General features: G+C 38.6%; 2 protein-coding genes across 2 annotated transcripts in view; one reads left to right on the top strand and one right to left on the bottom strand.

The window, feature by feature from the left end:
- The window catches only part of CCDC146 (coiled-coil domain containing 146), a 112,828-nt gene that overhangs the window by 63,423 nt on the left and 34,668 nt on the right, over positions 1–14,737 (bottom strand). The gene's annotated exons all lie outside the window — the stretch shown is intronic.
- On the top strand, positions 5,373–10,888 carry FGL2 (fibrinogen like 2). Its single transcript, XM_036327621.1, has 2 exons — positions 5,373–6,130; positions 8,438–10,888. The coding sequence occupies exons 1-2, from the start codon at positions 5,557–5,559 to the stop codon at positions 9,142–9,144; spliced, it is 1,281 nt and encodes a 426-aa protein (XP_036183514.1). The 5' UTR covers positions 5,373–5,556; the 3' UTR covers positions 9,145–10,888.

Genomic DNA, 14,737 nt, shown 5'->3' with positions numbered 1-14,737 from the left:
AGCACACAAAACCACTCTACCAACACAGAGAAGCATAAAAAATGCAGAGACAAAGAAACAGGTCACAAATGACAGAAATGGAGGAAAGCAAACGACTGGATATAGAGTTCAAAACCACGTTTATAAGGTTTTTCAAGAATTTTATGATTAACCGCCGATAAATTTAGTGAGACCCTCAAGAAATCTAGTGAGACCCTCGAGGATATGAAAAAGGGCCAACTAGAAATTAAGCATACACTGACTGAAATAAAGAATAATATACAGAGATCCAACAGCAGACAAGAGGATCCCAAGAATCAAGTCAAAGATTTGAAATACAAAGAAACAAAAAAGACCCAACCGAAAAAGAAAAAAGAAAAAAGATTCCAAAAATATGACGATAGTGTAAGGAGCCTCTGGGACAACTTCAAGCGTACCAACATCAGAATTATAGGGGTGCCAGAAGAAGAGAGAGGGCAAGATATTGAAAACCTATTTGAAGAAATAATGACAGAAAACTTCCCCTACCTGGTGAAAGAAATAGACTTACAAGTCCAGGAAGTACAGAGAACTCCAAACAAAAGGAATCCAAAGAGGACCACACCAAGACACATCATAATTAAAATGCCAAGAGCAAAAGACAAAGAGAGAATCTTAAAAGCAGCAAGAGAAAGAAACTCAGTTACCTACAAGGGAGTACCCATACGACTGTCAGCTGATTTCTCAACAGAAACCATGCAGGCCAGAAGAGAGTGGCAAGAAATATTCAAAGTGATGAATAGCAAGAACCTACAACCAAGATTACTTTATCCAGCAAAGCTATCATTCAGAATAGAAGGTCACATAAAGAGCTTCACAGATAAGAAAAATGCCGGGGTCCAACCCCAGCGGGTCCAGGGTTCCCCAAAGGTGTGGATGGAGTCGGCGAAGAAGGAAGGACACGGAGACAGTGTTCAGTTGATGAGCATCCTAGCCAGGATCTCCAGAGAGGTTCTCCTTAGGATCTCCAGCCAGGTTCTGAGTCCATGTTCTCTTGCTAGGTTCTCCAGGTTCTCCAGCCAGGTTCTGTAGCCATGTTCCCTCGCTAGGTTCTCCAGCCAGGTTCTGTCCAGGTTCTCCAGCCAGGTTCAGTCACCAGGTTCTAGTCAGGTTCTCTTGCCAATTTCTGTAGTCAGGTTCAGTCCAGGATCTTTTGCCATGTTCTCTCCAGCGAAGTTCTTCTGTCTGTAGGTTCTGTGTAGGTTCTGTCTTCTTAGTTCTGTGTTCTAAGCTCTGTATTCTAAGTTCTGTGTTCTAAGTTCTGTGTCCTGCTGTCTTGTTACATCTGTATTTATACCAGTTGATTCAATCCTATCAATCTCTATTACAAAGGTTAGGGCGTTTCTTATCTCCATTCCAGGGAGTAAAGATTATGTAGCTTAAGCATGATTGTTCGTAGTTAAAGTGATTAATTACCCACCTGGCACTTAGTTAAGAGGTTTTATTCCCTCCCTAACTTCAGGGGAAAATCCCTACCTGGGGAAACAACCTTTCTCAGAGACCTTGGTTAAAACACATAGTGCCAAGAAGGTGAGCAAACATATTAAGAACAGTATGCCATATATGCCAGGTCCCTTGAAACAGCAAGCGTGGACCGGCTCCCGGCAGAAAAAGCTAAAGGAATTCATTACCACCAAACCAGCATTATATGAAATGCTGAAAGGTATTCTTTAAGAAGAGGAAGAAGAAAAAGGAACTCTTACCATTTACCACAGCATGAATGGAACTGGAGAGTGGATAAATACCACATGATCTCACTCATTTGTGGAATATAATGAACAACATAAACTGATGAAGAAGGACTGATCCAGAGACGGAGAGGCATTGATTGGACTGTCGGGCCTTGGAGGGAAGGTAGGGGAGGGTGGGGGTAAGGGGGAAAGATCAACCAAAGGACTTATATGCAAGCATATAGGCCTAACCAATGGACACGGGCAACGGGGGGGTGGGGGGGGGGCATGAGCGGTGGGGGGGGGGGGGTAGGGGGTAACGTGGGGATAAGGACACATATGCAATATCTTAATCAATAAAAAATATATTTAAAAAAAAAAGAAACACACGTTAGGAAACAATGGCTTGGAGTATTTCAATGGCCTCTAGACTGCTCTATTTTTTTTTTTTAAATATATTTTATTGATTTTTTACAGAGAGGAAGGGAGAGGGATAGAGAGTCAGAAACATCAATGAGCGAGAAACATCGACCAGCTGCCTCCTGCACACTCCCCACTGGGGATGTGCCTGCAGCCAAGGTACATGCCCTTGACCAGAATCGAACCTGGGACCCTTGAGTCCGCAGGCCGATGCTCTATCCACTGAGCCAAACCGGTCAGGGCTAGACTGCTCTCTTTGCCTAATCTTTCCCTTTTCCAATGCATCTAGTATTTCACTGATGAATTAATTTCTCTGAAGTGCCTAACTGATTATATTATTCCTTTGCTCAGAAACCTCCAGTGGTTCCCCACTGATCCAAGCAGTGATTAAGCACCAGGCTCTCCATAACATGCTACCAATATGCCTGGCTATGTGGCGTAGGAGAAAAGACATGAACTTTGGAATCAGACCCAGGTTCAAGCTCCAACTCTGTATCTTAAATACCATAAGACCAGGAGCAAGTCATTGATTGCTTTGAGGTTTTTGTTTTGTTTTTCTCATCTGCAAGTACTTGTAGAGAGGGGAGGATATAGTGAGACTGTTTTTGTGAAAGCTTCTTGCACTAATTATAGCACAGCACTCCCTGGCCCCACGGGTTATAAATCTCTAGGCAGACTGAGCCTTTCATTTGGTAGTCACTTAGTGTCTGCCTGGAGTAAGTGATTTTATAAATTGAGAGCCCAGAGGATCATCTATCAGTGTCAACAAAAACTGATTAATAAGGCAGTTCTCTGCCTTTACTTGGGAATTATTTATGGGTCCTGAGGGGACAGGAGCCAGTTCCACAGCATATTCAACCTTTTCAGGTGAGATTGTGCTATTTGCCCTTGGTTAAGTGGGGGTGTGCAGGGCCCAAGAATTATCAGTAGTGCTAGGAAAGCAAATCCTGGATTCAAGCACATGAAACAAAGCCCATTACAAGAGCCAGAAAGCTGCTCTTTTGTTATATTTAGAGATGTTTAAAAGTGTTTCTGATTTCCTTGATTGTCCCACAAGAAACTACAAGATCCTCAATACACCTTCCTAAGAAGGGAAAGGAATTTTTGTATGATTTGTTCTCTAGTAGGTTAAGTGCCTGTGTAGTCTTGCATGTAGATGGTGCTCAGTTACTATGATGTCTGGATGGATGGATTAAATGAATGAATGAACAAATGGAAGAGCCCATGGCTTACATCTTCTATATGTTCTAGCATAGGTCCAAGTACACAGAAGATCCTTAATAAGTACTTGACTGGCTAACTATATAGATTTATATATACCCTAGTCAGTCAAGGGCATTTAACAATGTACCTTAAACTAAACATTATTCCAATATATTTCTACTTTATACAATATTATTACATAATATCTTATTCTTTCTTTTAAAATATTACTTTGTTTTTATGCTTCTACTTTATAAAATACTAGAGGCCTGATGCACAAATTCATGCACAGGTGGGGTCCGGCCGGCCTGCCCTGATCAGGGTCAATCAGGCCAGGCCGGCCAGGGGGAGGGGCTGCGGGGAAGTTCGCCGGCTGACCCCACCCCTGGTCGAACTCCTGGTTGAACTCCTTGTTGAGGGGACAATTTGCATATTAGCCTTTTATTATATGGGCTTTTTATATCATCTATATTATAATCATTCTCTTTCTTTTAAAATTTATCTAATCATTCATTTATGTCTCCCCCCACAACAGGGGAGTGTCACAGCTTGAAAGTGGGTAAGGGAAGAGAAATAAAATTAGGAGACTAAATAGATATTTTTAATCAGAAAGTTTAAAAATTGTATAAAACTGATTTGAATATATTGAATAAAATGAAGAGAAAACAACCTAATTTTTTAAAAGACTGGAAGGAGATGGAGGAAAAATGAGGCATAGGGTGTGTAGAACATGTTTGACAAATTTATTTGGAAAGAATGTTACTTTTATACACACTTTTTTTTTTCCCCCTGAAGCACTCCACTCAAAGGTTTTTATAACTCTCATTCCTGTACGAGGGAAAAATAGCCAAATTCCTCCTTCACAGTTACAAGACCCAAGGCTCAGTAAAGTTAATAATCTATATATCCGATAAGAGGTAGATCCAGGGGTGGGATCCAGGCCTCCTAAGTATTCAGGAGTAAATACAGCTGTGGAATGTAAAGTGAGCCGGACACAGTTAGAGAACATGAATAGGGTAGTTTGGCTGGAATGAAGAGGGTACAGAGGAAAGTCAATTCAAGAAATAAATATGAGATAGATTACAGAGTACCTTAAGTAATATAATAAAGAATTTGGATTTTTATCCACATCAGTCATTTTGAAATTATTTTTAAAGCAATAAAAGGCTTTGTTTTAAATAAGAAATCTTGTGTGAGATGCCAATATGCAAAACAAATTAAAAGGAGGTGGTTTTCTCCAGTTGAACCTGTTCCTCCTTCTTGCCCTTGGCCTCTGAGGAGAAAAGTTTGAAAAATATGAAACAGAAGTCTGAAAAGTCTTGAGTGCTGACGTGTTACACCAAGAGGCATAGAGAGCAGGTGAATGGGGCCCGAGATAGAGGCAGGATTCACAGAGCAGGACTGCCAGTGGGAAGGGCAGGCAAAGATGCTTGGAGACAGAAGAATCCCAGCAGAGGCAGGCACGGTTCAAAGACTTACACTTGGGCAGCTCTGGGAGATGACAACATAACCTCACAGATGGGAAGGGGCAGAGGAGGAGGCTGCTGGTTTTGTTGAAAGACAATGATGTACTTTTAACTGTGTTTTAGTCATTTCTACTACACTATGTTATGGTCAAAGTAATAAAAAGCAGCCCCCCCCCCCCCCCCCCCCAGTTTTCTTCCCTTTTTCAAACAGTCCATGGCACAAGTCAGAAGGATGCACTTCGTTATATTTTTTTAAAAAATTTTAAGATTTCACCTGCATGTCCAACATGAAGAAAATGCAGGACCCTCAATGCCATGTACTAAAAAGGAAAACAGGACTATTTCTGTTTCTGTAAGTATTTCTGTTCTTCAGAGAGTGTGAATATAACTAGGACTTAATTTGTATCTTCAAAATATTTTTTTTTCTAGTGGAGTTAGGTACAATTAAATGATTTACTTGGAGCATAATTATTTTGAAATACAAGATTTTTCTTGTGCTTTATCAAGTAAACGATGAAAGTAAAATTTGTTCAATATGTGCATCCAACCAATTCATAGGAATCCCGATGAGCGTACTTCTGATTGGGAATAAGGAACAGTTTTTGGCAAACTGAGCTGGCTGAGGGCAACTCCTCATTTCTGAAACTTGTGATGCAAGTGCTCCCGCCCTTTGCTGACAACAGAAAGCCTGAGTCAGGCCGGGGCAGCTGCGGCTGTTAAAACAGCTTCAGCCCAGCACGCTTCCACACTTCCCTGCTGGGGTGCGCGCCGCCGCGGAGATGAAGCTGGCCACCTGGTGCTGCCTGAGCTCGGCTGTCCTGGCTGCTTACAGTTGTTTGGTTGCGGCAAACAATGACACAGAAGAAATTAAAGACGAAACGGCCAAGGACGCCTGCCCGGTGAGGCTAGAGAGCAGAGGGAAATGCGAGCAGGGAGGTGAATGCCCCTACCAGGTGAACCTGCCCCCGCTGACGATTCAGCTCCCCAAGCAGTTCGGCAGGATGGAGGAGGTGTTCAAAGAAGTCCAGAACCTCAAGGAAATCGTAAGCAGCCTGAAGAAATGTTGCCAAGACAGCAAACTGCAGGCGGATGACAACCGAGACCCGGGAGAGGCGGATGCCAACAGAGTTACAGAGTTGGAGAGCGAGGTGAACAAGCTGTCCTCTGACCTGAAGAACGCCAAGGACGAGATCGACGTGCTTCAGGGTCGCCTGGAGAAGCTGAATCTTGTAAACATGAACAACGTAGAAAATTATGTTGACAGCAAAGTAGCAAATCTGACATTTGTGGTCAATAGTTTGGATGGGAAGTGTTCAAAGTGTCCCAGTCAAGAACAGATACAATCACGTCCAGGTATGTATAACAACCATTTTCTTATCATTTGTTCATGAATGTTAGGTAGCTAGACAATACTTATAAACATTAACCACCCGAGCAAATAAGTTAAAAAAAAAAATGACTGGTTAAATAAATTAAGCCTTTTATTCACCCAGGTAGTGTGGAAAATACTAATATCTTTGCAAATGTGTGATCATAGAAACGGTAGTTACAAAAATCATGATTAGTTCTGTAGCCATTAGAAAGCACTTTCAATTTCAAAGCACTTGGCTGATGTCAAATTTACATATAAATTTTGTAGAGAAATAGAATTTTTTAACATTTTAGTGCATTTAGCTTCTCTCTTTACTTAAGTGCTTGAAAACATAGAGAGAGACAAGGCAGTATTTGCGGTTGTACTCTGTTCATAGAAAGTCAGTTTCTATGGTCTGCTGACCGCTCCTTCTCATGTAGCAATAGGAGATCTTTGAAAGATCTTGGCAAGTAATCTGCAGTAGATAACCCCAAATACCTAGTGAAAATGGGAGATTTAATAGCTGGAATAAAGGCAGTCATATGGTTTCACGTGTGGGTAAAACTTTTTACTTTGAGACCTAGTGACACAAAAACATGGTAAGGGGAGATTTGGAATGCCACTCAGGGAAGGAGCACATTCTTGTTTCTTCCCCCCTCTTTTAGTAGAATCCAAGCGTGTAACAATAGAACCCATCCTCACCATCCAGGTGACCTGAATTAACTTCAATAAATGTGTGTCAAAGATAATAAACCTAACTGCCTGCTCTGCCCATGAACCAGCTGTGGCACTGGTTCCTCCAAACCCTGGCTGTGCATCTGAGTTCCTGGGGCCACAGCTGCTGATGCTCTTGTTACACTTTGGAAAGCCATGTGGGCATTAGGTCTAGGACTTATCACGAATGTGAGGTGGAAGGGATATGGTGCTTTAGGGCAGGGATCACGTTCATCTGGAACGAGTACCTCATGCCTGCTCCATTCCCAGGGAAGCTGCCAGTGATTTTAGGTGGGGGTTTTCAGGACCTCTGTTGCTAATACACGAGGCAGCTCCGATCTGAAGTTACCCTACACACTGCAAGGTGGAGAGGTAGATGACATCCGTGGGCACACATTAGATTCTCGTCTATTTTTTTTTTAACTAAAAGTTTTAGGAAAATATCAGAATACTTTGAATCCTAAATACGCATGAATAGATTTATTATGCCCCCCCCCCCCCCAAAAAAGTATACACACCTTAACAGCTGATAGCTCATTGAAGTTTCTTTCTGTTTAGATTTAACCCATTGAAATTATCATAATTATTCAAAGTGTGTATACTTTTTTGGGGGGGGGACAGCCTATATTAAACTTCTCTGGGATAGATTTTTATAAATATTATCTGGGAGTAAATACCTGTATTGGATTCCTACAGAACCATGCTACCTAATTATTATTTTTATTCGGAACATAATCACCTGTCATTTCTTTCTAGAAATCAAATATATGAAGCCTGGCTAAATACTTTCTTTGGGTAATAAGAATATTGGAATATTATTGAAAAAATTTCCTTTTAACTTGAGCTTCTTTTTTTTGAGCTTCTTTATTTAGTGGTCAAGCAAGTAAAATAAATGTGAATGTATGATCAGTGCTGTGCATTAGAATTTTAACACGTCATTTGGAACATATCCTGTAACACTTTCTGACAGCAGAGGCCATCAGCCCCTTTAGGTGAAAGGAAAGAGAAGCCTCTGGTTCCTCTGTAAGCGCGGAATAGGAGAGCTGGAATCATCTGACTTTCAGGACCAATTAATGCAGTGGTTACAAGAACAAGCTATGCAGCCAGCTAGAACTCAGTCCTGACGCTGCCACTTAATGCTTCTGCGAACTTGGGCAAGCCACTGATCCTCTTTGAATATAAATACTGTCACCAGCAGATTTGCAATAGTATCTACATCATAAGGATCATGTACAGATTAAGTGTAAAAACGTTATCAAGCCTTTGGCAGAATGCCTATTGAGGGTAGCCCTCGCTAAAAATGACTAAATTCTTAAAACTATTCTTTTTATTTCTTCTTCTTGTTGTTGATTGTTGTCGATGTCAAAATTATTACCAACCAAGAGTGTGTTGTCTGCTTTGTAACACCAGGTTCTTTTTCTGAGGCCTTAACAAGCATTTGCTGAATGGTTTCAAGTAAGTTTAGCAGAGCAAGGTTCCATTATCACCATCGATGGAGCTGTCAAGCTGCTTTTGTACATACAAAGAATTCTTCAGATGCATATATATATATGTATTTAACAAAATCCAATGTCTTTCTTTTCTTCTCCCTTCAGTTCAACATCTAATCTATAAAGATTGCTCCGAATACTACACTATAGGCAAAAGGAGCAGTGAAACCTACAGAGTTACACCGGATCCCAAAAATAGTAGCTTCGAAGTTTACTGTGACATGGAGACCATGGGGGGAGGCTGGACAGTGCTGCAGTCACGTCTCGATGGAAGCACCAACTTCAACAAAACATGGCAAGACTACAAAGCAGGCTTTGGAAACCTCAGAAAAGAATTTTGGCTGGGGAATGATAAAATCCACCTTCTGACCAAGAGTAAGGAGATGATTCTAAGAATAGACCTTGAAGACTTTAATGGTGTCAAACTCTATGCCTTGTATGATGAGTTTTATGTGGCCAATGAGTTTCTCAAATACCGTTTACACGTTGGTAACTATAATGGCACAGCTGGAGATGCCTTACGTTTCAGTAAACACTACAACCACGACATGAAGTTTTTTACCACCCCAGATAGAGACAATGATCGATATCCCTCTGGGAACTGTGGGCACTTCTATAGTTCAGGCTGGTGGTTTGATGCATGTCTTTCTGCAAACTTAAATGGCAAATATTATCACCAAAAATACAGAGGTGTCCGTAATGGGATTTTCTGGGGCACCTGGCCTGGTATGAGTGAGGCACACCCTGGTGGCTATAAGTCCTCCTTCAAAAAGGCCAAAATGATGATCAGACCCAAGCACTTCAAGCCATAAATCACTAATGCTCATTCCTCTGAGTATTCATTACCTAATAGGGCAATTAATTCCTTTCTGTATTCCTTTTCCATGGCTACACATTTATCTCTGAACACTGGGTTCTTATGCTACACGGCATCTGAAATAAAGCTAAAAAATATATGCAATTTAAAGGAGTCCTTTGTTGCTGTTACGCTAAAGAACACTTGCAAGCACCAGGGAATATTGAGAATTACACATTAGATTTATAATTATCTTAATTTCTATTCATTGGAAAGTTTTACATTAATTGTATTACTTGCTATATTTAAAAAATAATTGTTTACTCAGCAGGATAGATTTTACACAAGTAATTTGTATTTTGGCTATGGCAAACACATCTGAGGGTATATCATTATTTTTGGGATAAAGGAGTTATTTGGGTATTTATTTGTATGTAAATACCCTAATCCTCATTTTGAGATAAACTTCTTCAATTTATGGCATTTACTTTTGGTCAGAAAGACCCTATAGCATTTTAGTTCCCAGGCAAATTAATGCTGTCCAGGTATTCCATGAATTGTAAAATATTTGTCATTTAAAATATTAAAAAATGTGGTATTTAGAAAATTAATTTAACCATAAGGACCATAGCTTAAAGGTAATTCATTCACTTTTAACTTTTTAGATGTTTTATGGTGAAAAATGCTCTAACATAAATATTATCTTCCTTTACTCTCTATGCCTAATAGTTTTTAAAATTGCTCACTACTGTGCAAGACTACTGGTAAGCTTTCTTTAGAAGAGGTTAGTGTGGGTGAAGAATGAAGCATTTATTTATAGTCTATAATGCTCTGAAGGCCAGTTTTATATCCAAAGCAGTAATAGCTTTAAAGCTAAGTTTTATAGGATAAATAGATAAGTGTATTTATAAAAAGCATATGAATTTTGATATATATAGAACAGTAGTTCAAATAGTATATATTTTAATCCTAACTGGTATATTGGTTATTTTACTATCAGAAGGATTCAAATAAAGATGTTTATTTTTTTAACCAATCAAAAGTATCTGGATCTTTTATAATTCATTAATTAATTCTGGAATGCAAATATCATACTCAAAAGATTATAAAAAATAATGTGTTAAGTTTCATCTTTGTAAAAAGGGATCATTTCAGAGAGAACAGTAGTATTCTGCTGCATATTTAAAAATACTCTAGAATAAAATTTGAAATATTCATTGTATGTGAGTCATAGAAATACATTCAAGCTTTCATTGCTAGTGTCTGTTTCTACTATAGTAATCAAGATTTTAAAATATATTCACAAAGATGCATCTTTACTCATTATTTGAAAATGATAAGGTAACAAGTTAACGTTTCAAGTATTACCCTTTGCAGAAACTTTTAATCAAAAAGAAGTAAAAATCCTTTTAATAATATATAACATACAGAGTTTTTAGATAAACATGATGAAAATTAAGTTATTATGAATACTGTTAAAAAGTTAAAGAGAAATACAAATAGAATTAAGTTATGACCAAAATGTATCACTGTAGACCAAAATTGATAATTGTCTATTTCAAAGGCTGCGTATCTACCCAATAAAATACCAAATGTAAATGTTGTAACTGATTTACTCTTTATCTTTCTCTTTTGTTTTTTTAAATGAACATTTTAATATCATACAATGTATTTATTACAGATAAGGCATTTTGATTCAACATATACAATTATTAATATATGTATACATTTAAATAAATTTAAATTTCTGTGATAAAAAATGGATTCCTCACAAAATACAGTTCTGAAGAAAAATAGCTCATATAGTGAGTGTGTACTGATTTAATGGGAACTAGGTATCATTTCAGGAATATCTGGCATATAATTCATTAGTGCATGTAAATATTCAAAAGCTATCCTTCTATCTTTCCACCTTACTTCAAAGGATCAAAATATTATTTTCCATTATATTTTATGGTACCTTTCTAATAAAAAATTCTTTAACTTAGAAATTCCTTTTTAAAATCATTTCATGCTACTTATTAAATATATTTTAGATTTTTATAATCTTTAACATTTTGATATCTACAAGTCTTTTGACTTAACTATTTACTTAAAAAGAAAGATAACTATTTACTAATATTCACTAATGTTCATAAACGTGGATTTACTATTAACAAATATATTACTTTAGAGTCTTGTCTTGGTTCCATTTTAATGGCCAATATTTGTTATCTTAATTAAGACTTTATTTCTGAGCTTTATCATTCTTTGAAAATAGAGACTAAAAATAGGTCCTTAGAAATTCCAAGTGGAATGGATTCACATCGTTGAGGGGAAAAAATCAAATTATTCTAATAAGCAGTAATACTCCAAGAAATTAATGACACATCAGTTTAATAGATAAAGAGCTTAAATATGTGAAGCATAGAAGATATTCTAGTAACAATATTTGCTAGTCCTTATGGGTAATGTCATCACAATAAGCTCATTTATAATTCTTATTTTTCTTTATGTATAAATAAATGTTTCATTTCTTTCAAAAACACTGTAATATATAAGAGTTAATCTTCATATCTGTTTATTTCTTCAATGTGAAAATATTAAACATTATTGTCCATGAAATAATATTTATATATTTACTCTTGTCTGAGAAGTTGCATAATGTTTACCTAACTGGATAATACCTTTGACTCAAGACTTTAATGAGTGCTGTATTACTAACAGGAAGACAGAGGCAAATACAGGAACACCATTATCTTATTTCCCTCTATTAGAATACTGTTGACACATTTGAAATACAAAAGTTTCAGTTTCATTTTGAGGTATTCAACTCCATTTCCACTTTTTCCATCATTGATGTTGCTGCTCTGGTTCAGCCCTCATCATAGCCTCAGGATAATGCAAATGCTTCTGAATAGTAACCTGTGCCTCCAGTTTCAATCTATTCCAATCTATCCTCCATATCCCTGCCAGAGGGATTGTGCAAAAATGCAGTTCTGATCACATTATTGTCCTGCTTAAAACCTTTCAACAACTCATTCCCTACATAATATAATCCAGCAAATAAGCCCCTTCATGAACTGGTTTCTCCCTACCTTTTTAGTGCCCTTTTCCACCTCTACTCACACTTCTGCCACACTGAATGCCTTGTTCTTGAGCAAACCATGTTCTCTCATATTTTCATGACTGTGTATACTATTACCTTGGTTTAGGTAGAATGCCATCCTCAACCTCGGCTGAGTTTTAACTTCTCACCTATGATTTAAGAGCAGGGACCCAGGAGCCAGACTTCCTATGTTTGAAATTTTGCAAGCTGTGTAATCATATGCAAAGTCAATCTCACTGTTCTTTGGTCTCTTCAATGATAAAATAGGGGTAACAAGAGAATTTTCCTGTTAGAGTTACTGAGAGGATTAAATGATATAACATATTAAATCACTCAGAACATACATATGCATCATCATCATTATCATACTAAATAGTTATCTCTTCTGGACAGTCTTCTCTGAAGACATTAGAAGGAGTTTGGTACTCTCCTCTTTTGTCCTATACCATTGTAATACAGTCAAATCTCACTTCTCCAATGTCTCCCATCTCAAACAATTCGGTTCTCAACCAAGTTGTTCACACAAAAAATGTCTCAGTTTATCTAGACAAGCTTTGAGATTGGACCTGACAATCCTTTCATGCTGATTGATACCTTAGCATGACAAAAAGCCTCTCTCAGGCAACAAAACAAAGGAGAGAATGCTATTGTTGCTGGCCAAAATCAATGATTAGCAAAATTTTAAAATATGGAGGCCATCAAGAATGCTAATGTTGCTAAGGGCATGAAAAAAACAATGATCACAGGCAATAAAAGAGGTGGAAAAACTGTTGTTGATTTGGATAAACAAAAAGCAGTTAGCTGGTGACAGCATTTGGAAAGCAGTGATATATGAACAAGTGAAGATGCTGCATGCTGACCTGAAAGACACCCCTGGAACGAGTACTGAAAGTGATTTCTTTAAGGCCAGTAGGGGGTGGTTTGATAAATTTAATAAAAGAAGTGTTTATTTATAGATTAAATAGTACGTTAAACATGTACTGTATATAAGAAAGGTTAAAACGAAATCATTTGGGGGTCTGAAATGGAATAATTCAATTTACATTATTTCTAATGGGAAAAAAATGATTTGCTTTTTGAACAAATTCCTTCTCGAACAGCCTTCCAGAACAAATTAAGTTCAAGAACCGAGGTTCAACTGTATTCTTTCTTATACATTACATTATTCAACAGTTATGTAGGTTCTACCCTACAATCAATCTGTTTGTCTCTAGGATGTAAAGGAAATTTGAGACAGGAATGTTGTTACTCAAAGTGGTTCATGATTGCATTCACGTAGAGGAAGGCTATAGTCTAAAGAAGCCAGAGTTATCGTTGGGGAAGGAGTGGGGGCTTTCAAATCAGAGGATTTGGGAGAGGCTACATACAGGTGAGAAGTGATTGAAGCCAGGGGGAAATATGGCAAGAGAGATCAAATATAAACTACAGGATTGGGTAGGTAACAAGGGCAAAATTTAGAAGGGGTTTTGGAACTGAGGAAGGCTAGTAAGAATCTAATAAAATTCCCTGGCAAGTGGAATGAGGAAACTGACACCAATGGCTGAACAAATGGTTGGAGTAGCTGAGCAACTCAGAGCCAGCTAACCCCCCCAACCAACGATACTGAGAGCAGATGGAGAAAACTGAGACACATGGTTGAACAAATGGCCAGAATAGCTGAGCAATTAACAGCCAGCTAATAAGTAAATCACAAGACCCTATTCTTCCGAACCAAAGATGCCTAAAAGCAAATGGTTTAAATCACGTTAGGGAGAAAGATAACAAAAAACCAATGAGAGCCAGACTAATCCAAGATAGAGGTGAAACTAACCAGAGAATGACCCCTGAACCAACTATATACTCATTTTGCTACATCAGCATTCTAAATGACACACCTGGAGAGCTAGAGAATATTCTGTGAGATCCTCCCCTGGGACCTCCCTTAAAATTCCCGCCTATAGAAAACATAAAACCCTCAGGACAAAGGACGCCAGCATACGCTCTTCTTCGAGCACTGAGCATGCCCGGCCCCTCCCCTCCCCCTCTTTCCTCAGGTGAGTACTTTGCTTCTATCCTACACTCTACGGGTCCCGATGAGACCCGCACCCAGGGGAGCAATGGGCAGCGCATCCAGGGGAGCAATGGGCAGCGGCAGCTCTCCCAGCATTACTTATGCCTTGATTCTGTCTCCAGGGCCCTTCCTTTGCTTCACTGTCCCAAGATTTAATAAACTTACTCTCAATTTCATCTCATGTCTTAAAAATTGCCTGTGCTTGTCAAGAACCTGGAGGTTGCCTGACACTCTACAAGTCCCAGATCCTGCTGGAGCAGGGCCGGCTCCCAGTCTGGTAACAGGTACAGCCTCTGGGTACATGTCATGTAGAGGGCAGGGCTGTACTGGACTGGACAGTGATTGTCCTACCTGAGTTTCTAAAGAAAAAAAGTATTTTCACACTTCTTATACTATACTAGGGGCCCAGTGCATGAAATTGAGTGAGACCCAGGACCCAGAGTCCCACAGCTTGGCGGGATCCGGAAAGAG

The sequence above is a fragment of the Myotis myotis genome, unplaced genomic scaffold, assembly GCF_014108235.1.
Source record: "Myotis myotis isolate mMyoMyo1 unplaced genomic scaffold, mMyoMyo1.p scaffold_m19_p_11, whole genome shotgun sequence".
NCBI lineage: Eukaryota > Metazoa > Chordata > Mammalia > Chiroptera > Vespertilionidae > Myotis > Myotis myotis.
This window is presented reverse-complemented; position numbering and strand designations above follow the sequence as displayed.